The sequence below is a fragment of the Artemia franciscana genome, chromosome 17 (assembly GCF_032884065.1).
Source record: "Artemia franciscana chromosome 17, ASM3288406v1, whole genome shotgun sequence".
In the NCBI taxonomy this organism is placed as follows: domain Eukaryota; kingdom Metazoa; phylum Arthropoda; class Branchiopoda; order Anostraca; family Artemiidae; genus Artemia; species Artemia franciscana.
Genome location: NC_088879.1, coordinates 19,643,774 through 19,669,027, shown reverse-complemented (window position 1 = coordinate 19,669,027; position 25,254 = coordinate 19,643,774). Strand labels below are relative to the sequence as shown.

The following is a 25,254-nucleotide window of genomic DNA, read 5'->3' as shown; positions in this document are numbered from 1 at the left end:
CGGAATCGCTCGTTCACTTAGCCATTTATGATTTTTATAATTGGTTAGAATATTCGGAAATACTTTTTCAACCAAATCATTTTTTGACGTCACTAAATTACAGAATTCAGGAGTCAGTTGTATATGTCCTGAAATTGAGTCAACTGGGAACATTCCGTTCCCATCTGTTAGCATTTCATCTGGAAATTTTCCACCAGAGTGATCGTTTTGCAACGGGACGCGCATATTTAAAGTTAATTTTAATGTATTTACGAATGCCTATAAGTAAGAATTTTTCAGGCAAGCATTATTTCATCCGCAGGTGTCGATCAAGGAATAATAGGTAATGTTTGCCTGAAATCTCCTACAAGCAGTATTAATGTGCTGGCAAAGGTTTAGAATTTCCTCGCAAATCTTACAATGATCGCTCGAGTCTCGAGCGATTTTTTGTGTGCCATTGTGCACTCGCCCCAAATAATAAGTTTGCATTGCTACAATACTTTACCCATCCCAGATGATTTGGAAATATCACATGTGGGAGTTTCTGCTGATTGCATATTGAGAGACATTTTCAAAGCAGAATGAGCAGTGCCCCCACCAGGTAGCAACGTTGCGGCTATTCCGGACGACGCAAGGGCCAACGCTATGTCATTTTTAGATCGAATTGATGCCAGAAGCAATTTGATTAGAAAAGTTTTACCAGTACCTCCTGGCGCATCCAAGAAGAAGATTTTCTCAACTTGGCTGTCGACACAATGCCCCTCGACTGACTCACCCCGTTTTCGACGTTCAAACCATTTTTTATTAGCCTGCCACGTGTAATACGCGGCACTTCAGAATACAGCAGTTTTTTCGCAAAAGAATCATTTTGACAACGCGAAGAAAGCAGTTAACGTTGTATCCAGTGGATTCAGGGCTCTTTGTTGCACGTTGGATTCCGAAAAATAAACACATTGACCAATCTGTAAATGAACCGCTAAGTGAACAACAGCATGACTTTGTTCATGTATCGGAAACAAAAGAATACAACACACAGCTTCTTTACTGCTTATGCATCTCACAGCCTGATATTGTATGACTTCATTGATATTACTGATTTCAGACTGCAAGCCAAAAATTGCCATGTCGCTGCCTTTGTTGACGTATTTAAAAATGTGTTTGATTGCCTTTACGGAATTACAATATTCCACGTTTATGTGCGCATTGTAAGTTTTCGATAATAAAGGTGAAGATGGAACAACCCACTGGTTATTTACTTTGATATAACGGTTACACGACTTTATATATGATTGCTGATTTTCCACCATCTTCGGTAGACCTTCTTCTATATAAAGGGTATCCGTCATTGCTGGTAATTGTGTTAGGCACTAAAATTCGAGGATATTGCTTTGTGCCCTGTAAGGTCCCACCCTATGGGGTGAGTAAGCGAATACTAGTGTTTTGAATTATGGTAGCGTGTCACTAGTATTCAACGTAAGAATAGGTTCACTTTTCTATCTACTATGGCAACAGTCTATCTGTTTCCTAAGGCCTATTATAAGTCACAATCTCTCAAGACAGGGAATTTTATTTTAGAAGGAGTATGTAAAAACAGGTAAAGAAATATAAAGTGGAAAGGAGTTGAGCTGGAGAGTTCTTTCTGGTTGATGAAAAGTCCTTGCTTGGGCGAAGAAGTATAAATCTGGAAATAAAAAAAACTTACGTTAAATCTTGTAAATACACACGACAGGCTGTCCCTCGTATTAATTGAAAAGCTAGTATCCAAGAAAGCATGCTGATGCAAGAGGAAAATCGATAAGCCAAATATAAGTAGCAGGGCTGTTATATCTATCTGTCGTCCAGAAATTGTGAATCAGAACTCCCCGAATATTGTTCTAACATTCGCTTTTAAGGGTCGCCCTCTCCGGTCCGGTTTTGTAATAAATTAAAGCTTTGAGTTTGACTATCGGTTGAAGGCTATCTAACGCTCAAGGTAAATACGGGCAGACAAATAAAAATGGGTAAACAAGGGTTTGAAGGTGTCAGCCTGTTGAACTTGATCATAGGTGAAGGTTACCTGTCTAAAAATAAAACTGGTAAATAATGGGTAAACAAGAATTTGAGGATGCCAGCCTGTCGTATAATTATATGTCGTATAGCTATGGCTTATAGTGTATGTTATATTATAGAATATGATATAAGGTAATAAATAAATAATAGAAAGGGACTTCTCACAGCCCCTTCTTCTGTCCATGTATGGTGAATATTCATTCAGTTCACCGCAAGGTCTATGCATCATATTTTTTACCACAATGCCATGTAAGCCCCTATCGACATCTACATCTGGTATTTCAGCGGGGGTCACTCGTCCCAAGATGGATTACATGTAAATGTAATAAATAAATCCGGACGACCATAGAGACGAACATACGCAATGGCATCTTGAGTATAATCATGCATATGACGTGGACTACCAGCATATGACAAATGTAAGATTGCTACACTTCCAATGTTAGCGGTATTACCATCATTTACAACTGCATCTCGCAAATGAATGCATTGTTCAGAGTGGAGCTTGGTATGATTCAGACGGATGAATAGCAAACATTCTGAGAAATCTTTGCATACATACCAACGATGTATTGGTGAAACAATTGACGGCATTTTAAAATATAATTGTCTTCATTATGACGAATCAATATTCTGCAGCCATAATATTTCATTGCGCTGTATTTCTTATACATTTCTTTGTTAGTGGCTGTATTTATCAATGTAATATTAAAGTGATAGCCCTTGGCTCAATCCCAATAAATAATAGGATATTGTAGGGCATCGTAGCATCGATGAGTTTCAATAATTCTTGTCAACTGATTGTTTCGTCTATAAAGAATAATATGTTGAGGTAAGAACTGATCACCAACCATAACAATTGCCAATTCGTTGATAGTTGGAGCATTGTATCTACGCACATATTCTGGAGTACACATTTTGTCAGCAGAAATAACAATTTTATGCGTATCAGTAAGCATCATGTCGATTGCTGTTTTGAAATGACACACTAAATTATTATTATTGTGGAAAAGATATTTCAATTGGAAAACGATAGTCTTTTCAACACTGGGAGAAATTCCACAACGTGCATCCAATTCAGCATTGCTATCACTGATGAAGTACAGTTGCAAATATTTGTATTTCTCGCCTGAGAATCGGAGAAGAGAGCCTCCTGTATGATCAATTTGCCCTTTTACTTTGAAAGTAGGCATAAAAAGACTTTGATCTTTAATTCGGGATATAATTGTCCATGGGAAAAACAATCCGTATTTAGATCTATACCTCATTATTCTAATGATTGCCCTTGAGCTTTGTTGATGGTGATTGCTAATCAAACATTCCCTGTGTCCCCATCGTCATTTATATATCCTCCCTGTGCCCCCCGGCACGGTTTACAATGGCTACAATGGCACGGTTCAGTTTTTAATTTTTTTAGTTTTTTTTAATAGTTTTTAGTTTTTTTTTCTTTTTACCTTTTTTTAGTTTTTTTCTTTTTTTTCTTTTTGTAGTTTTTACCTTTTTTATTTTTTTTCTTCTTCTGTATTAATGCTAAAGCCAAGGTTCGAACCTGGAACCTCTCGGACCTAAAACCTGGAACATATAACGCTTTACCAACTGAGCTACTTCGGCTTGAATACATTCGTTTTGAATTGGTAAATGATGAAATAATTCAGACGTCAAATGCGGACAGTGACGTCACTCGACAGACAGACAAACAACTTATTTTTATATATATAATATATACTAGCTATTGGGATGGCGCTTCGGACCACCCCAACACCTAGTTGGTGGGGGCGCTTCACGCCCCCCAAGCCCCCCCGCGCGCGTAAGTCGTTACGCGCCATATTAGTTATGCGCCATTGTAGTTGTGTCCCTGTGTCCCACCTGTGAATATATATATATATATATATATATATATATATATATATATATATATATATATATATATATATATATATATATATATATATATATATATATATATATATATATATATATATATATATATATATATATATATATATATATATATATATATATATATATATATATATATATATATATATATATATATATATATATATATATATATATATATATATATATATATATATATATATATATATGTGTGTGTTAAACTACGTAAAACTTGCGAATATACAACATTCTTCGCTGTCCCATTGTCTGTTTATATAAATAGATTGTCAGGTTTACCGACTCTTGAACATGCAACATATAATTGTCCATGGGAAAAACAATCCGTATATAGATCTATACCTCATTATTCTAATGATTGCCCTTGAGCTTTGTTGATGGTGATTGCTAATCAAACATTCCCTGTGTCCCCATCGTCATTTATATATCCTCCCTGTGCCCCCCGTCACGGTTTACAATGGCTACAATGGCACGGTTCAGTTTTTAATTTTTTTAGTTTTTTTTAATAGTTTTTATTTTTTTTTTCTTTTTACCTTTTTTTTTTTTTTTTTTTTTTCTTTTTTAGTTTTTTTTGTAGTTTTTACCTTTTTTTTTTTTTCTTCTTCTTCTGTATTAATGCTAAAGCCAAGGTTCGAACCTGGAACCTCTCGGACCTAAAACCTGGAACATAACGCTTTACCAACTAAGCTACTTCAGCCTGAATGTATTTATATTTTTCAGTTTTTGTTTATTTTCATTTTTATTGTTTTAGTTTTCTTTTTCCCTTTATTTTTCAGTTTTTTTTCTTCTTTTAGTTTTTTTCTTTTTCAGTTTTTAGTTTTTTTAGGTTTTTATTGGTTTTTAGTTTCTTTTTTTTTTATTTTGGTAGTTTTTACCTTTTTTTTTTCTTTATATTTTAGTTTTTTACCTTTGTTTTAGTTTTTTTTTGTAGTTTTTACCTTTTTTAGTTTTTTTCTTCTTCTTTTGTATTAATACTAAAGCAAAGGTTCGAACCTGGAACCTCTCGGACCTAGAACCTGGAATATAACGCTTTACCAACTGAGCTACTTCGGCTTGAATACATTCGTTTTGAATTGGTAAATGATGAAATAATTCAGACGTCAAATGCGGACAGTGACGTCACTCGACAGACAGACAAACAACTTATTTTTATATAGATACTAGCTGTTGGGGTGGCACTTCGTGCAAAGACTCATCATCCGAATCGTCTATTAGCTGCATATCTTTGTCTTAAATGCTATCTTCAGCCTCCTCGTCAATGGAAGCAACCTTGGACTTCTTCAATGACTCCAATTTCAAGGACTCATCTGGTTTACGTTTAGGAACTCTTTTTTTAGTTTTCTTGTCAAGCTTTGCCTGAGCCTCTGCTTCAAGGGATTCCTTCTCTGGAGTATCTGTCAAAATCCTAGTTTTCCCTATCTTGTGCTTTTTGGGGGAACCCATTTCCTTTGAAAGGAGGAGGCATAACCCCTCCTCCTTTCTCCCCTTCCCCAACTATCTTCTCCAAGCATAGTCAATAAACTATTGTTAAACTGACCTTGAATTCCCTTGCTGACAAGCAAGTTATGTTACGCAATATATATTGCTGTTAAGAATTTGAATTCGAAATACATATCTATTAAAATCCAAAGCAAATTAAAAACATTAAATTAATAAATTTAAGTAAAAGGACAACGAAATGGAAACATTCTTCGCCCCAGGATCTATCTTAGGCTTATTTAAATCTGAAAACCGCAATCCTCTGCAATTTTATTGTGGCTGTTTCAAAACTACGAAGTTTTTAGCGGAGTATCCCATTTTCGTCACTGTTGCAACGTCGAACCGTAAAAATCAATACGTTAAATTAATTAGCCGTTTTGGAAAGCAGTTTTCGTCCGTAAAAATTTACAAACGAATCTTATAGCAATTTGACCCCGATTCACGTCAATCGGGATGTTGGTAGATAAAATTTTCAGCAATTCCGTAAATGCCATTTATAAATAAGAACGGCTGAGAGTCCGAAACACACTATTTTCTCCTTGGATTTAGTCAGCGTTGCCAGTCACCTTTTTCAATTTAATGAAAGGTTAAATGATGACAGGTTAGATGAGGTTTGGTTAAGTTATGTTGGGTTAGGTTAGCTTATGTCAGGTTTTTGACCCATTTCTAATATTTATAATCAAATTTAGCCTAAATTTTACCATCATAGCTTGCATAATTGGATACAAGCAGAGAAAAAGGCATTTACATTCACCGGTGAACGTTCATTTCGTTCATTTCATCCCGGTGTCCCAGTTTGTAATTTCTCTTTGAGTGTCCAGGTCGTCATTTATATTCCCTGCATTTACATTTACGTTGCACACGTTGCATTTACATTCACCGGTGAACTTAATTTTATATAGATACTAGCTGTTGGGGTGGCACTTCGCACCACCCCAATACCTAGTTGGTGGGGGTGCTTCGCGCATATATATATATATATATATATATATATATATATATATATATATATATATATATATATATATATATATATATATATATATATATATATATATATATATACTAGCTCTTGGGGTGGCGCTTCGCGCCACCCCAACACCTAGTTGGTGGGGCGCTTCGCGCCCCCCCAAGCCCCCCCGCGCGCGTAAGTCGTTACGCGCCATATTAGTTACGCGCCATTGTAGTTGTGTCCCTGTGTCCCACCTGTGAATATAGATAGATTTATATATGTGTTTCAAACTACGTAAATTGCGAATATACAACATTCTTGGCTTTCCCATTGTCTGTCCATATACAAAGCCGTATGTACTAATAATGACGTCATATGCAAACGCTCTTTTTACAAACAAACATACATGCATACACACAACTCGTTTTTATATAGATAGATAGATAGATAGATACAATACAAATTAACTACGTAAAACTTGTGAATATACAACATTCTTCGCTGTCCCATTGTCTGTGCGTATAAATAGATTGTCAAGTTTACCGACCCTCAAAGATGCAACATACAATTGTACATTGGTAAAGCAATCTGTATTAAGATCTATACCACATTTTTCTAGTGATTGCCCTTGAGCTTTGTTGATGGTGGTTGCAAATGCTAATCGAATTGGGAATTGCAATCTTTTAAATTGAAAAGGCAGATCCGTTGGAATCATGGGAATGCGAGGAATAAGAACAGCCTCACCCTCAAAAGGCCCTGTCAAGATTGTGGCCTCTATTAGGTTTTCCATTGTTTTTTTTTACGGCAAATCGAGTGCCATTGCAAAGCTTTGGTGGGTTTATATTTCTTAAAAGTATTATTGGTACGCCTATTTTTAGTTGTAGCACGTGTGGTGGAAACCCTGAAAGATCTATGGAATTTAAAAATTCAGATGGATAATTAACCGCTTCATTTGGTTCCCAAATACAAATTAACTGCGTAAAACTTGCGAATATACAACATTCTTCGCTGTCCAATTGTCGCTGCATATAAATAGATTGTCAGGTTTACCGACCCTCGAACATGCAACGTACAATTGTCCATGGGAAAAACAATTAGTATTAAGATCTATACCACATTTTTCTAATGATTGACCTTGAGCTTTGTTAATGGTGATTGCAAATGCTAATCGAATTGGGAATTGCAATCTTTTAAATTGAAAAGGCAGATCCGTTGGAATCATGGGAATGCGAGGAATAAGAACAGCCTCACCCTCAAAAGGCCCTGTCAAGATTGTGGCCTCTATTAGGTTTTCCATTGTTTTTTTTTACGGCAAATCGAGTGCCATTGCAAAGCTTTGGTGGGTTTATATTTCTTAAAAGTATTATTGGTACGCCTATTTTTAGTTGTAGCACGTGTGGTGGAAACCCTGAAAGATCTATGGAATTTAAAAATTCAGATGGATAATTAACCGCTTCATTTGGTTCCAAAACTGTGTCGACTGACTTGTAAAGGACTGCCTTGTCTCGAATCTTGGTCAAAACAATATTGTTGATTTCGTGGACGTCTATATTTTTGGGTGCGAGAATCGCTCTTTCACTTAGCCATTTATTATTTTTATAATTTTTTAGAATATTCGGAAATACTTTTTCAATCAATTCATTTTTGGACGTCACTAAATTACAGAAATCAGCAGGTAGTTGTATACGTCCTGAAATTGAGTCTACTGGGAGCTTTCCGTTTCCCATTGCCAGCAATTGATCTGAAAATGTTTGACCAGAGTCATCGTTTTGCAATCGGACACGCATATTTGTAGTTAATTTTAATGTTTTTACGTCTGCCCATAAATTAGAATTTTTCAGGCAAGCATTCATTTCGTCTGCAGGAGTTGATCTAGGTATTATAGGTAATGTTTGCCTGAAATCTCCCGCAAGCAATATTAATGTGCTGCCAAAGGGTTTCGACTTCCCTCGCAAATCTTTCAAGCATTGATCCAGAGCCTCGAGCGATTTTTTGTGTGCCATTGTGCACTCATCCCAAATAATAAGTTTGCATTGCTGCAATACTTTACCCATCCCAGATGATTTGGAAATATTGCACGTGGGAGTTTCTGTAGAATGCAAGTTCAGAGGCAATTTCAAAGCGGAATGAGCAGTTCTTCCACCAGGCAGCAATGTTGCGGCTATTCCGGACGACGCAATTGCCAACGCTATATCATTTTTTGATCGAATTGATGCCAGAATCAGTTTTATCACAAAAGTTTTACCAGTACCTCCTGGCTCATCCAAAAAGAAAATTTCTCCAACGTTGTTATCGACACAATGCATTATCGTATCATAAATGTCTTTTTGTTCCGACGTTAACTTGGAAATGTTATTTTGTACATACGACAATAGATCACTCGTACTGTAACTTTGTTCACGATCCAATTCTACACATGTCGAAACAGCAGCGATAGGGTTAGGTGAAGGCATTCCCAAATCCTGAAGAGGTTTGTTTGCCATACGTACGCACAAATCTTCTATAACAACTAAAGTGTAGTTATAAATTTCTGATGTAAAATCAAAAGTCATATCTGACGTCTCTAACTGTTTTCGATGGAGTATATCTTCGGACATTTTTGACTTATATTTTTCCCATAACTCTGTAGGAGCTGATGGAGAGCAAGTTGTTAAAATGATGCCAAACAATGCACGAATTTGACTTGGGGTTTACGTTTCGCATGCGTCATTGATGCAGTTATCCCAGTGCTGGTCATTCTCCAATAAATTCAGAGCTTGGCATGCACTACGGTAAGTGTCATGTATAGTACCATTTACAGTCCTCAAATACTCAAAGGATGTCGGACCGGGTACATTCACCAAAAGCAGGCATAGAAAGAAGCATTCATGTTGATTGGGGTGAACGGTGTAGAGTCTTCCTATCGTGGTATCTTTGAAGATGGTAGGTTGGCCGTCGACTGACTTACCCTGTTTTCGACGTTCAAATACTTTATTTTTAGTATTCCACGTGTAATAGGAAGGCACTTCAGTATCCAGCAGTTTTTTTGCAAAAGAATCATTTTTGCAAAGCGAAAAAAAAGCTGTTAATGTTGTATCCGGTGGATTCAGGACTCTTTGTTGCACGTTGGTTTCCGTGAAATAAACACGTTGACCATTCTGTAAATGTACCGCTAAGTGAACAACAGCTGGACTACGATCATGTATCGGAAATGAAAGAATTCGCCAAACAGCTTCATTACTGCTTATGTATCTTCCAGCCTGATATTGTACGATTTCATCGAAATCTTTGATTTCGGGCTGCAAGCCAAAAACTGCCATGTCACTGCCTTTGTTGAAGTATTTACATATGTATTTGATTGCCTTTACGGAGTTACAGTATTCAACGTTTATGTGTGCATTAAATGTTTTTGATAATAATGGGGAATATGGAACAACCCACTGGTTATCTACTTCGATGGTGGTACCATTACGCTTCTTTATTATTGCTGTTTTACCGCCATCTTCAGTAGATCTTCTTCTATATTGTGGGTAACCATCATTGCCAGTAATTGTGTTTGATACTAAAAGTCGAGGATATTGCTTTGTGCACCTTCCTTTGGCCATGCATGGTGAATTTTCGTTCAGTGCACCGCAAGGTCCATGTATCATACTTTTTACAATAATATCATGTAACCCCTTATCGACATTTTTATCAGGTATTGCAGCGTCACCGTCAAAGCAAAAATGACGACAACTAATTTCATGACGTCAGCCGACACAGAAACATGACGTCACCTGTTCCACAGACAGACAGACAGACAACTATATATATATATATATATATATATATATATATATATATATATATATATATATATATATATATATATATATATATATATATATATATATATATATATATATATATATATATATATATATATATATATATATATATATATATATAATTTGAATTATAATGATAGTCCAGTTTTAACTTATAAATTTTCAAAAACTATTGGGCAGATCATTTTTAATTATAATTTAATACTTAAAAGATTAGATAGTGATATAAATTGGAAACCGGTTTGTAATTGTAAGCAACTTGGCCCATTTGTAAATCCTACTTACAAACATGTTATAACAGGGGACTTGTCAATAATAAAGCAAGATGATCTTCAAATTATAATGAATAAAGGGACTAATTTCCGTCTTTCTCATCATCTGAAACCATCGAGTGTTCTTGATGGCTTGGAAAATGATTTTGATGTATTTATTGATAAGTGGTGTAAGAAAGAGAATAAAAGTAAAGAGAGTTTTCAAAGTTGGAAGAATTTAATTATTAGTAGAATAAGAAATAAAATATATTCTAATTTAAAAAATAGTAAAACTAAATCATTATTTTATAATGCGAAGATTAAACAAGCAATTGCTAATCTACAGAATGAATTTGTAATTGTGCCAGTGGATAAAGCTAATAATAATTTTGCCATTTATTGTCAGAAGCTGGATTGTGATATCTTAAAAAGGGAGTTTTTTTTTTTTATATGTGTTAGTGCTGTTGCATTGGTCATTTCTCTTTTCATGATATATATATATATATATATATATATATATATATATATATATATATATATATATATATATATATATATATATATATATATATATATATATACATATATATATATATATATATATATATATATATATATATATATATATATATATATATATATATATATATATATATATATATATATATATACATATATCTATATATATAAAAATAAGTTGTCTGTCTGTCTGTGGATGTGTGGATGGATGTGTCAGGTGACGTCACCTGAAAAAACTGGATTAGGTGACGTCAAAACTGAAAAAACTAAAAAAAGGCAAAAACTACAAAAAAAACTAAAAACTAATAAAAAAAATAAAAAAGCTAAAAAACTAAAAAAACTATAAAGGTAAAAACCAATAAAAAACTAAAAAAAAAACTGAAAAAACTAAAAAAAGGCAAAAACTACAAAAAAAAACTAAAAACTAATAAGAAAAGTAAAAAAGCTAAAAAACTAAAAAAACTAAAAAAACTAAAAAAATGTAAAAAACTAAAAAAAATAAAAAATAAAAAAAAACTAAAAAAAAGGAAAAAACTGAAAAATAAGCTAGAATAAAGGTAAAAACCAATAAAAAACTAAAAAAAAAGGAAAAAACTAATAAATGACGACACTCAAAGAGAAAGCGACCAGGACAAAAGGAATGTTCGATTAGCAATCAACAAAGCACCGGGACACAGGGAGTATAAATGACGACCAGGACATAAGTAAAAAAAAAACTATCTATATATATAAAAATAAGTTGTCAAACTAAAAAAAGGCAAAAACTACAAAAAAAACTAAAAACTAATAAAAAAGCTAAAAAACTAAAAAAAAACTAAGAAAAAGGCAAAAACTACAAAAAAAAACTAAAAACTAATAAAAAAAATAAAAAAGCTAAAAAACTAAAAAAACTAAAAAAAGGTAAAAAACTAAAAAAACTAAAAACTAAAAAAAAATAAAAAAAAGGAAAAAACTGAAAAATAAGCTAAAATAAAGGTAAAAACCAATAAAAAACTAAAAAAAAAACTGAAAAAACTAAAAAAAGGCAAAAACTACAAAAAAACTAAAAACTAATAAAAAAAGTAAAAAAGCTAAAAAACTAAAAAAACTAAAAAAACTAAAAAAACTAAAAAAAGGTAAAAAAATAAAAAAAATAAAAAATAAAAAAAAACTAAAAAAAAAGGAAAAAACTGAAAAATAAGCTAACATAAAGGTAAAAACCAATAAAAACTAAAAAGAAAAAAAGGAAAAAACTAAAAAAAATTTTCATCTAAAAAACTAAAAAAAACTAAAAAAGGTAAAAACTAAAAGAACTAAAAAAGAAAAAAATAAATGACGACACTCAAAGAGAAAGCGACCAGGACAAAAGGAATACTAAAAAATCTAAAAATCTAAATAAACTAAAAAAGAAAAAAAAAGGAAAAAAATAAAGGAGAAAAACAAAACTAAAAAACGAATGTATATACAGACCGGTACACCGGGATACAAATGACGACCGGGACACAGGGAATATAAATGACGACCGGGACACAGGGACACAACTACAACGGGGACACCGGGGGAAACAGGGGGATATAAATGACGACCGGGACAAAAAAACTAAAAAGAAAAAAAAACTAAAAACTAATAAAAAAACTAAAAAATCTAAAAATCTAAATAAGCTAAAAAAGAAAAAAAAAGGAAAAAAATAAAGGAGAAAAACAAAACTAAAAAACGAATGTATATACAGACCGGGACACCGGGATACAAATGACGACCGGGACACAGGGAATATAAATGACGACCGGGACACAGGGACACAACTACAACGGGGACACCGGAGGAAACAGGGGGATGTAAATGACGGGACCATTATATGTTGCATGTTCAAGAGTCGGTAAACCTGACAATCTATTTATATGCAAAGACAATGGGACAGCAAAGAATGTTGTATATTCGCAAGTTTTACGTAGTTAAAACCATATATATATATATCTATCTATATTCACAGGTGGGACATAGGGACACAACTACAATGGCGCGTAACTATTATGGCGCGTAACGACTTACGCGCGCGGGGGGGCTTGGGGGGGCGCGAAGCGCCCCCACCAACTAGGTGTTGGGGTGGCGCGAAGCGCCACCCCAACAGCTAGTATATATATATATATATATATATATATATATATATATATATATATATATATATATATATATATATATATATATATATATATATATATATATATATATACATATATATATATATATATATATATATATATATATATATATATATATATATATATATATACATATATATATATATATATATATATATATATATATATATATATATACTAGCTGTTGGTGTGGCGCTTCGCACCACCCCCCAAGCCCCCTCCCCTGCGCGCTTAAGTCGTTATGCGCTGTAGTTGTTACGCGCCATTGTAATTGTGTCCCTGTGTCCCACCTGTGAATATATATATATATATATATATTTACACATATACCTCATTATTCTAAAGATCTGTCCCTGTGTCTCGGTCGTCATTTGTGTCCCGGTGTCCCAGTTTGTAATTTTTCTTTGAGTGTCCCAGTCGTGAATTATAGTCCCTGTGTCCCGGTGTCCCGGTCGTCATTTGTGTCCCGGTGTCCCGGTCTGTAATTTCTATTCGAACAATCCCTGTGTCCCTGTCGTCATTTTTATATCCCGCCTGTGCCCCCGGCACCCCCGTTGTAGTTGTGTCCCTGTGTCCCAGTCGTCATTTATATTCCCTGTGTCCTGGTCGTGATTTGTGTACGGGTGTCCCAGTCTGTAATTTCTCTTTCAGGTTCCCGGTCGTCATTATATTCCCTGTGTCCCGGTCGTCATTTGTGTCCCGGTATGTAATTTCATCAGTTGACAAACATGACGTCAGTCGACAAACAACTTCATGACGCATACAGCTCAATCCTTAAAATGACGTCAGTTGACAAACATGACGTCAGTCGACACACAATCATGACGTCACTTGACACACACACACACAGACAACTTATTTATTATATATATATATATATATATATATATATATATATATATATATATATATATATATATATATATATATATGTTTTAACTACGTAAAACATCGAATATACAAAATTCTTCGCTGTCCCATTGTCTGTGTATATAAATAGATTGTCAGGTTTACCGACTCTTGAACATGCAACATATAATTGTCCATGGGAAAAACAATCCGTATTCAGATCTATATCGCATTTTTCTAATGAGTGCCGTTGAGCATTGTTGATAGTGACTGCTAATCACCATCGTCATTTAGATGTCCTCCCTGTGCCCCCCTCCTGGTGTACCCGTTGTAGTTGTGTCCCTGTGTCCCGTTCGCCGCAAGCCTGTTTTCACGTTGTTCTTGTGACTCCTCGGCACGCTTTCTTTTGGCATTATCTCTTTGAGCCACAAGCCTGTTTTCACATTGCTCTTGTAATTCCTTTGGACGATTTTCTTTGGTAATTTCTCTTTGAAGCCGCAAGCCTGTTTTCACGCTGGGCATGTGATTCCTCGGCACCCTTTCTTTTGGCATTATCTCTTTGAGTTGCAAGCCTGTTTGCACGTCGTTCTTGTGATTCCTCGACACGCTTTCTATTGTTACTTTCTCTTTTGGCCACAACCCTGTATTTACGCTACTCTTGTTTGGCATTATCTCTTTGAGCCGCAAGCCTGTTTGATTCCTCGGCACGATTTGATTCCTCGGCTGTTTCTTCTGCCATTGTAGGATTTACACTAAATATTCTCTTTGAATTGCAAGCCTTATATACGTATAATGACGTCATATACAAAGCATTATATACTTATAATGACGGCAATTTATAATGACGTACAAACATACAAAATACATAAAATATGTCATAATGCTCAATCCTTATAATGACGTCAGTCGACAAACGTGACGTCAGTCGACAAAAAAGTTATTTTTATATAAATATATATATATATATATATATATATATATCTTAAACCACTGCACTCTTAGGATATTTTTCAATCACTAAACCAATAAGTTTATGCCAGAAACTCTTAATGGTACCATTCCTTCTCAACTGTTGTCATGAAGCTCAGAAGCATCTATCAAATTGTTCAAGTTTTCGTTGTTTAGATAGTTCAGTATCTGTTCAGAACATTCATGTGGTAACTCAGCAAATCTGTTAAAGAGAAAATTGAAGCTTCTATTGGCTAGTTCAAGCAACACTTTCCCTTCTATACTCTTTCTGAAATGGCTAGCAATTATGGTTTTACATATAGGAAATTTTGCTTCCCAATTTGCTGATTTCAGTAAGTTTTTCAAGGAATTTACATTCATCATGTATAATTCAGTTAAGCTTATTCCTTTAATAAAAATGTCATAGAACGAAATATTACAAAATATTATCTCACTCTTCATTTGCTCTAGTTCTCTTTCACACTGACCCCATTGTGAACAGGAAAGAGCCTGGACTAAGAGTGATTTGTTTCTTTCACTTACATATAAGTTTGCCGCCAGCATTTTTAATACGTGGTATGCAAGATATGAAGCAAGATCATTATCAGCACCATTAAACGCAGTGCTGTAATTTTTATTCGTAATATTTATGTCAGCTCCGTGCTTCAGAAGAGTTGCAACTACATGAAGTGATGTCATGTCATCCTTGTCTCGAGGCCTACTATAGACATTGGTTTCTGATCCCGAAATATTTGATGATTGTACATTTAAAACTGCTAAATGAAGTGGACTTTCGTCATCTATGTCTCTTGCATTAACATCTGCACCAGACTTTAAAAGATATTCAACAGTTTTTTGGTGCCCACGAAAAGCTGCTAAATGAAGTGGACTTTTGCCATAAATGAGTCTTGCATTAACATCCGCACCAGACCTTAAAAGACATTCAGCTGTTTGTGTGTGTCCACAAAAAGCTGCTGAATGCAGTGGACTTTCGTCATATATGCTTCTTGCATTAACATCCGCACCAGACTTTAAAAGATATTCAACAGTTTTTTGGTGCCCACGAAAAGCTGCTAAATGAAGTGGACTTTTGCCATAAATGTTTCTTGCATTAACATCCGCACCAGACCTTAAAAGACATTCAGCTGTTTGTGTGTGTCCACGAAAAGCTGCTAAATGCAGTGGACTTTTGTCATTTATGCTTCTTGCATTAACATCCGCACCAGACTTTAAAAGATATTCAACAGTTTTTTGGTGCCCACGAAAAGCTGCTAAATGAAGTGGACTTTTGCCATAAATGTTTCTTGCATTAACATCCGCACCAGACCTTAAAAGACATTCAGCTGTGTGTGTTTGTCCACAAAAAGCTGCTGAATGAAGTGGACTTCCGTCATTTTTGCCTCTTGCATTAATATCCGCACCAGACTTTAAAAGACATTCAACTGTTTGTGTGTGCCCACAATGAGCTGCTAAATGAAGTGGTCTACTGTCATTAACGTCTCTTGCATTAACTTCCGCACCACACCTTGAAAGACATTCAGCTGTTTGTGTGTGTCCATGAACAGCTGCTAAATGAAGTGGACTTCGGTCATGCATGCATCTTGCATTAACATCCGCACCAGACCTTAAAAGACATTCAGCTGTTTGTGTGTGTCCACGAACAGCTGCTAAATGAAGTGGACTTCCGTAATATTTGCCTGTTGCATTAATATCCGCACCAGACCTTAAAAGGCATTCAGCTGTTTGTGTGTGTCCACGAAAAGCTGCTAAATGAAGTGGACTTCTGTCCTTAACGTCTCTTGCATTAACTTCCGCACCACACCTTGAAAGACATTCAGCTGTTTGTGTGTGTCCATGACCAGCTGCTAAATGAAGTGGACTTCTGTCCTTAACGTCTCTTGCATTAACATCCGCACCAGACCTTAAAAGACATTCAACTGTTTGTGTGTGCCCACAATGAGCTGCTAAATGTAGTGGACTTAGTTGTTTACTATTTCTTATATGAACGTCTGCACCAAACTTTAAAAGACATTCAACAACAGTCTGTGAGCATCTACTTGAAGCTGCTAAATGAAGTGGACTTTCTCCATAAATATCTCTTGCATTAACATCAGCACCTTTATCTAAAACCATCTTAATAACTTCTAAATCACCACTAATAACTGCCAGATGAAGTGGCGTACCAGTAAGTTTTCTATTTTTAATAATCTTAAATGGAATAATTCTTCCGAAGCCAGCATACGGACCATTTTCAATGTTGACTTTACAATCGTGATTTAAAAGTAATTTAGCAATTGCTGTGTTTTTGTTAATCAGAGCTTGACAAAGTAGCACGTATCCATCTGACCATTCTTTGATGTAAGACAGCCCAAAAGAGTTGATTAACTCCTTTGCTCCTTCTAGGTCTCCTTCACGAACTGCACGATTTAAACTACTGTTTACTTCCTCCTTATCGAACATGGCTATTTTCCTTCTTTTTGCCAATTTTTCCTGGCCCTCCAATCCTTGTTCTTCAAAATATTGATCGACTTCGTTGCTCAGCAGCAGTTTACATTTACCCAGTGTTCTCTTAGTATTCGGATGACGCAAATCTTTTTTCTTATCCCTCTCTTTCAAATTCAGGTTTGTTCCCTTGTTATTCGGTTTTTCAGAAGTATTCAGTTTATTTTCTTCATCTTCCATGTTTGAACATGCGCCCATTTCATATTCTTTATGTTTTAAATTGGTCTTAAACATTATTTTGTGCCGTATCAAATACAATCAATAACTGAACCACACCATGTGGATTCCAATTTATATGGTAAAGATGACGTCATATTTATGAAACTACTTTGATGCTCAGAATGAAGTCACCTACAAATATATAAGGCCGTATGGAGGTTGCAATGACGTCACATTAAAAATTACATGATAATATTGTAGTGAAGTGATATGAAGAGCGAAGTGGGCACAATACATAATTTATTTGCTTGTTTTACCAAGGTACTTCGCCCTACGTTAAAGGTTATTGTAAAAATAAAATAATGGGATGTTTTTATTGTTTTAAACAGTAGAGTTGCTACAAAGAGTCAAACTTTAGCGTAAAGAGCAGGGCGTTGAGGAGGGGACAACCCCTTTCATACACGGAATAATTTCTGGTCGTTTTAAGTTTTAATGTCGCTCCTTATTTGCAGTTAAAAAACTTGTTTTTTCATTATTTAATATTTATCAGGTCTGGTTGAACTTCATTGAAGTAAGGATGCTAGGCTGTTTTAAAAAGTTTTTTAAAAATATTTCTAGCTTTATAATTTTGCATTTTAATGTGAGTTTTAATATATATATTTCTTTTTCTTGTGTTTTACTGAAGACGGCCTTTGTACAAAAGGCCGAAACATTCACTGAATTTAATTCCACTGTCCTAAGAAAATTCGTCACTATTTAAAACTATTGGTCAACTCTGAAAGTTACTGAGTGTCTTTTTTAATTATCTAATTTGTTAATTGATGGACAGTTTTAACAGTTGCATCATTGTAGTTGTATCCCTGTGTCCCACCTGTGAATATAGTTAGATTTACTATAACGCTATTACTAACACGCTATTTTAAGTCCGTACAATATTGTTTATGCTATTCTGGAAGTCTTATTCACGCTAAGCTTGCGTGAGTTTTTTGGTTGAGAAATTTGCATTTCGTTTGAGTTTCCTAAGCACATTTTGTCGAAAGTTTTTAGCTCAGCTCAGCGAGAACGAAAAACGTTATGTTTATCATAGGCTGCCCAATAACGCCTGCCTAAATAAAGAGGGACGTGGGCACTATGTATTATTAATTTTTTTCTTAGTTTCTTTAGACCAGGGCACCGTATAGAAGGAGCTGTCGTAAAAACTCTGAAAGGGGCTCATTCGATTGAAAATTTCACGTACTATTCTATTAGTTGAAAGTTATTGGAAGGAAACCACCCCCTCAATAATTTTTATTGGATAAAACACCTGTTCGATAAGAGTAGGGTAAAAACTGTTTCTGAGGGGGAAAAAATCGGTTATTTCTGGATTTTTTTTTCCTTTTTTCAGTGACAATTACACACTTCAAATTAATGCATTAAGTGGTCTAAGCAATGAACAGCATTTACTGTATTTCAAGTTTATTGGGAGGGTAGCAGGTATGGCTGTTTATCATGAGAAATTACTTCATGGTATGTAGTCTTATCATCTTTTTCTTTTTTATAGATCTGCATATATATATATATATATATATATATATATATATATATATATATATATATATATATATATATATATATATATATATATATATATATATATATATATATATATATATATATATATATATATAAATATATATGTATATATATTTTAAGACTAAAAATTAAAGAGGCAGGACGGTCATGTTATATTTCATAAGTATTCAAAGACAACTTCCTTTGTCAAGACCCCTCCTCCCCTCACCCCACGCTCATTTTTGGTCTTATAATTTGAATTTTTGAGTAAGAGGGAAGAATATTACTTTTTGGTGTTTTAATGTATTTGGAGGCGTTTTTCAGTTATTTATTTTATCTCATGTTTATTACTTTGTTAAAGTTTGGGTTTGGAGGATTAAATTGGTTTTCCCGCGTGTTGAGATAATGGTAGCTTTCCAACCCACACACTTGAATAAATTTTCGGAGGATTGAGGCAACAAAAAATGTCACATGGGCCCCAGCAGGTGCTGCTTTTGGGGTCAGGTAAACCCCCTTGTCTTCCCCTAGTTGCGCCACTGTACTTTTCGGGTGTTTCACGAAAAGTCATTTATTTTGATTTCACTTGTGGGTCTATATTACTTATTCCCATGATAAATTCCATTATTGGAAGTAAGCCTTGAAAGGCTTATAGCAGAAGTCAAGAAAGCAAGTCTTAAAGTACTTAATGTATATAAAAAAGCTTGAAAGATAGATCTGCCCTGCCAAAAAAGGGCCGAAGCGTTAAAAGATTCGATGCCCTTTAATCCGATTTGCAAGGAGATTACATTTCTTACGATATTTTCATAGCGGTATTGTTGTTAGTGCTTCCGGGCTATGTGCCCTTTGCACACGGGAAGTATGTCAAGTCAAAATCTCACAACCTACGTATAACTTAGCGGAGAGTCAAGGAAGAAAATTTTTCTAGCTTTTGTGGGCACTGTAAAATTTTTGATGGCTGTCTACTTTCTTCTTATTCCATTCTTCCATTCTTATTCCTCTTATTCCATTCTTATTCTTATTCCTATTCTCTTATCCCTTATTATCATTCTTATTCCATTCTTATTCCTATTCCATTCTCAACAAATCCATTCTTGGTTTTTCAAATCAAAACATAAAATGCTTGAAAATAAAATGTACAATGCTAGGTTATTTAAAACTAAAATCTCAGAAGGAAACATAAAATCTTATCCAACTTTGTCTTCTTTGTAAAACGGCTTAAAAACCTTATCCCCTTACCTCAGAAGATGACCTTTTCCCTCTTTTGAAAGTCATCGAAGGTCTAAATTACATCACCAACAACATTTTGCCAGAAACAAGAATCACTCCAGATATTAGGCCTAAGGTTGCAACTCCTGGGAGTGTGCTGACCCTGGTTGTGAAAACTTAGATGCAAACGAAAGATTGTTTTTATTGCTTATCCGTTATTGTACCACCTTAAACTGGTTCACTTTGTGAACCACCTTAAACTGTTTTCTCTCCTTGACCTAAAATTTTTATACTGGCCTCTTTATAAGGCTGAAAATTCACAAACACAGCGTCAACAGTGCAGAAGTACAAAGCAAAACGCTTAAAAATCCCCCTAGTCTCGTCCCCTACTTTCGAAGATACAATCCCGTATCTAAAGTAGGTAAAACTAAATTCTACAAAATTTTCATATCCAAAACCTACCACAGACTTAACAGAATTAAGAAACCCGCTTTCTACATCCAAGTGAGAGGAAAAAGATGGAAATAGCGCGAATTTTAGAACACAAATTGACGAAATTATATATTTACATCTATTTGTTCCCTTTTCCGAACTGAAAAAAAAACTAATTATTTATGAAAAATTTAAATGCTAGGTTTTTGGTAGAGGTTAGACGAATTTAACTAGCATTTAAATAATTATTTGACTCTAGTTAAGACTTTACTACTACCATAAACTTATCACAATGATAAGTAATTTGAGGCTTACAGACTCCAGGTCTGTACCATTCTATGTCAAACACGGGTCTTGGGGTTATATTTTATGGCATTATTTGGCTGTTATTCGTTCTTTAATGTTAGATTATTAGCTATATATATATATATATATATATATATATATATATATATATATATATATATATATATATATATATATATATATATATATATATATATATATATATATATTGCTATATATTGCTGCCATAGACTCAAAGTAATAAGTGACTTCAAACTTACAGATATACTCCCTGTGGTTGTCACTGTAAGGTTTTTCTGCTCTAGTTGTTGATCTTTTTTGTCTTTTTACTCATTATGTCTGAAATTGAAAATGCTAGTGCCTTTTTAAGATCGAACGTGATTGGACTAGATTGGGATGCATTTTTTTTTCTTACAAAAACTACACAATTTTTCTTACACAAAAACTTACACAATGATACAGGAAAAATACTAATACGGAGAGATCTCTTGGCTGGACTCAAGTAAAGAAAAGCTGAAAAGTTTATCTTGTTTTTATATCCTCATATATAAATGCCAAATCAAAACTCGGTGAAAAGTAATGATAGTAAATAAAGTGTATTGATGACCAAGGTAGTATCCAGGGGAAGATTACTGAGTTTACGCCCCCGCCCCCTAAAAATCATAAAACGGAATAAATATGCATATAAACACATTTTTGATTTGTTCGAAAGATTTTTTTTTGATTTGAGAAGAAGAAAAAATGCCCCCCCCCCCCCGCCGAACAAAAATCTATGAGCTTCAAACTTTATTTTGCATAACAAAATAGCCAGCTGTTGCCATGATATGTTCAAGAGCCGCAATATGTGCTACAATACAAGAATAGTACTGGTGTGATCAACCCAGCGAACGAGGTTTATAGTTTGTGTGGAATGTATTAGTTCAAGCAACTTCATTTCAAACAAGAAGCTCTACAGAAAAAACAAAAAAAAAAGATTAAAACGTTCATTCCCACAGTCCAAGTTCATTATGAAAAATTATGATAAATCAATAATAGTGTAGGTGCTTAAAGGCTGACCTTTAGGGCGAAGGGATCCCCTACACTCTTCGTGTATGTATAGGTATAAATCAATTTTTTTGTAATTATACTCAGACTGCATTTCTTCTTCTAAGGATTGATGAGATAGTCTCAGGAACAAAAAATATATCTTTTCTTGAGAGACCAAACCAAACCAAGGCTAACCCTGCAAAACCTACTTAAGAATTTTTGAGAGAGTAATTTTGAACATTTTGTGCACATTGCTGACTCTGTGTCAACACACACTAATTGAAACATCTTGCTTTCCTAAGAAGAAATATCTCTTTTGTTAAATGTAAGTTTATTACCTACCAGTTTTTTTAGGATGGGGTCTGCAATATATATTCATAAGCTGCTTGTTGTTATAAGTCTTAATCCAGTGTTTTTTTTTGTTTTTTTTTTTGTATACGTTCTTATGTTTTTATCTGGCCTTTGAGCGTACACGAATAGTACACACATCTGCTATATTTTATGTATATTAGTGATAAATGATTAGTGATTAGAAAATATTCAAGAAGGTAAGTAATTCACAATTATTAGTTAATGCAAAATATAAACCATTTCTATATTTATTTTTATTATTCTCTTAAAATTTTTAATATTTAATCTTAAGAAAAATCACTATTTTTACGTGAAACTGAGTTATTATTAAAGAAGGTTCTAGAAAAAATCTTGAAAGGCCGGGGTTAATCGTTTTTATATTTTTACTCTTATTAAAGGACTATACATAATGAGATTTAGAATACTGAGATTTGGTCCATTACAAGCAAAGCTTCTTGGGCCTAGTAACCACTTTACTTTTGTAATAGTTTTTTCTTTTAGTATCAATAAATTGATTGATTGATTGATTGATTGGTGCTAGATTGAACGAATCAGAATTTTTCAGTCAATCATAAAATTCAACTAAAATTAGCATTAGCTTAAGTCCAATATTAGCAAGGTATCATTCCAAAAGAGTCTTAAGACATAGTCGCTTGTAAAAAGTAATATTTTTAAATGATCAATTTTGGTAGTAATTAGATATCAGAAGTGTTCTTGTTACCGACTTTTTCTGAAGGAAAAGCTGGATATTGCGGAGAAAAACAGGAAAAAATGAGGCTTGTAAGTATTCATCAGAACCATATAAGATGAGTAATTATATATTCAACCAAGGCCGCACTCAGGGGAGTGGGGTTTAAAATAAAGGTATTGCTGTATCTCCAGGATCGGCACACCACTTTCGAGGGGAAACCAAAGTCAATGAACCCAAACCAATTATGTGAATAATGCGCTTTTCAAATTTAATATAAACCACCCTTGTAGTTTCCTAGTCCTGTAATATATTAAAAATCATATTTTTCTTATCTGAAAAGAAGGAGAAAAATTGTATATAAAATTGATGATGAAAAATCTAATGACCCTTCAGCCTAATCAAATTAAAGTGTCAAAACTGGATTGAAGTCCCCATGCTTTTTTTTTAAATAGTCCGTAATTATTAACTCCTGAAATCTAGATTGAACCAGGATTCGAGTAGAATTGCTGAAGCGAATGTTTTTGGCCTCAGACGGCTTGGTTCTGCGGTGAGCCGTTAGTAGTTGTAGCGATGATTTAAGCCCCCTTTGCTTGTTAACGAAAAAATAATTGCCATAATCAGTAAAACGGCCACTAGGTTTTCAGAAATTAAAGTTTTTACTATTCAGTCAGATTTTAAGGATTCATACTTACCTGACTGGGGAGTCGCCTTGATCGTGAATGTTGCTTGCTTCTTTCTATTGCACTTCGGACTGGCTGACTCCTGTGATTACCCGAAATGGGGTAAATCAACAGTATTATTTTTGGTATTGGGGGACTGCGTTCGCGTGGACCCCTGTCCACACAATAAAATGTATTTTCCTTTGGGCCCTTTTTATATGTCCCCCATTAGCCAGTTGAGAGGAAAAGGTATTCAATTTGATGTTGTGCAACTTGTCATTGGGCACTTTTGAAAAGAATAATTTTTTGAGTAACTTACATCTTGAACAGCATGTTTGAGATATTATGGAAGAATTATGCCTCAAATTCCAAGCATATGAGAAAGTTGAAAAAATGGCTCTGGAATTTTCTCAAAACATCTCTTAAATAAACACATTTTGTTTTTCTTAGTCTTGTGTTAAAGCAAAGGATGGTATAATGACCAGTTGCCATAATTAAATTAAATTGCCTTTACTGATTGAATTCCTGATAAATTTTGCTTTGAAAATACTCCGTAAATATTAAATTCCAATTTATAAATTGAACCACGATTTTAATCAAATTGCTGAAATTTAGGTTATGTCACAGAGGCTAATCTTAAAAAGTGAAAGCCTTTGGTCACCATTTATTTAATAAAGTCAATTAAATAAAATATAAGTTTTTTCAACTGAAAGTAAGCAGCAATATTAACACTTAAAACGAACAGAAATTATTACGTATATTAGGGGGCTCACTCCCTAGTAAATACCTCACTCTTTACGCAAAAGTTCGAATTTTGCTCCAATTCTTGAAGAATAACCCCTGAATTACAAAAGCCGTTTAATTAGAATAAAGAGCTCTTTTAAAAGTATTAAAAAAAATTTCGCATAAAGAGTGAGGCATTGACTAGGGGGCGTACCCCCTCATATACGTAATAATTTCTGTTCGTTTTTAATATTGGCCCTTACTTTCAGTTGAAGAAAACTTGTTTATTTTATTTAATTTCTGACCTTTTTTTTAAAGCATGGATTTCCGACACCCTCTTCATAGAAAATTCCCTTTCACATAGAGAAATCCTACATGGAAAGATCCTACCATGTAACCCCATCCCCCTGGTCTTGTTCCCTACCAGAAAAATCCCCCTAAGAACGTCTGTATACCTCCCAGTAATAAATGCATTATGCAAACATTAGGCAAAGTTCATAGCTTGTAGCCCTTCCTGCAGGGGCTGTGGGGGATTAGGTCATGTACCCCAGTATCTTATCGATATCGATCATGCCATTCTTTGGTTTACAATAAGATAATATATGAGGTTGGCTTATGAACTCCCTCTAAACATTTAAACTTAATATTTCTCCAAAAAGTTCTTGATTAATTGAAGACTTTCAGTATTTCCTGAAAGTTTTGACTAAACACCCTTTTTGCTAGAGGAATATAAATGAGCAAAGATACCTTCAGTAGGTTAA

General features: G+C 34.2%; 1 protein-coding gene, 1 long non-coding RNA gene and 1 pseudogene across 2 annotated transcripts; 1 reads left to right on the top strand and 2 right to left on the bottom strand.

The window, feature by feature from the left end:
• Positions 1-1,528: 1,528 nt before the first annotated feature.
• Positions 1,529-23,884, bottom strand: LOC136037972 (uncharacterized). Its single transcript, XR_010620097.1, has 2 exons — positions 23,804-23,884; positions 1,529-1,660 (listed from the first exon to the last, which is right to left on the bottom strand). It is a non-coding gene; the product is annotated as an uncharacterized LOC136037972 (long non-coding RNA).
• Positions 15,005-17,733, bottom strand: LOC136037714 (serine/threonine-protein phosphatase 6 regulatory ankyrin repeat subunit B-like). The gene has a single exon (XM_065720474.1). The coding sequence runs from the start codon at positions 17,621-17,623 to the stop codon at positions 15,005-15,007; it is 2,619 nt and encodes an 872-aa protein (XP_065576546.1). The 5' UTR covers positions 17,624-17,733.
• On the top strand, positions 23,796-23,948 carry LOC136038300 (U1 spliceosomal RNA; annotated as a pseudogene).
• The last annotated feature ends 1,306 nt before the right edge of the window (positions 23,949-25,254 follow it).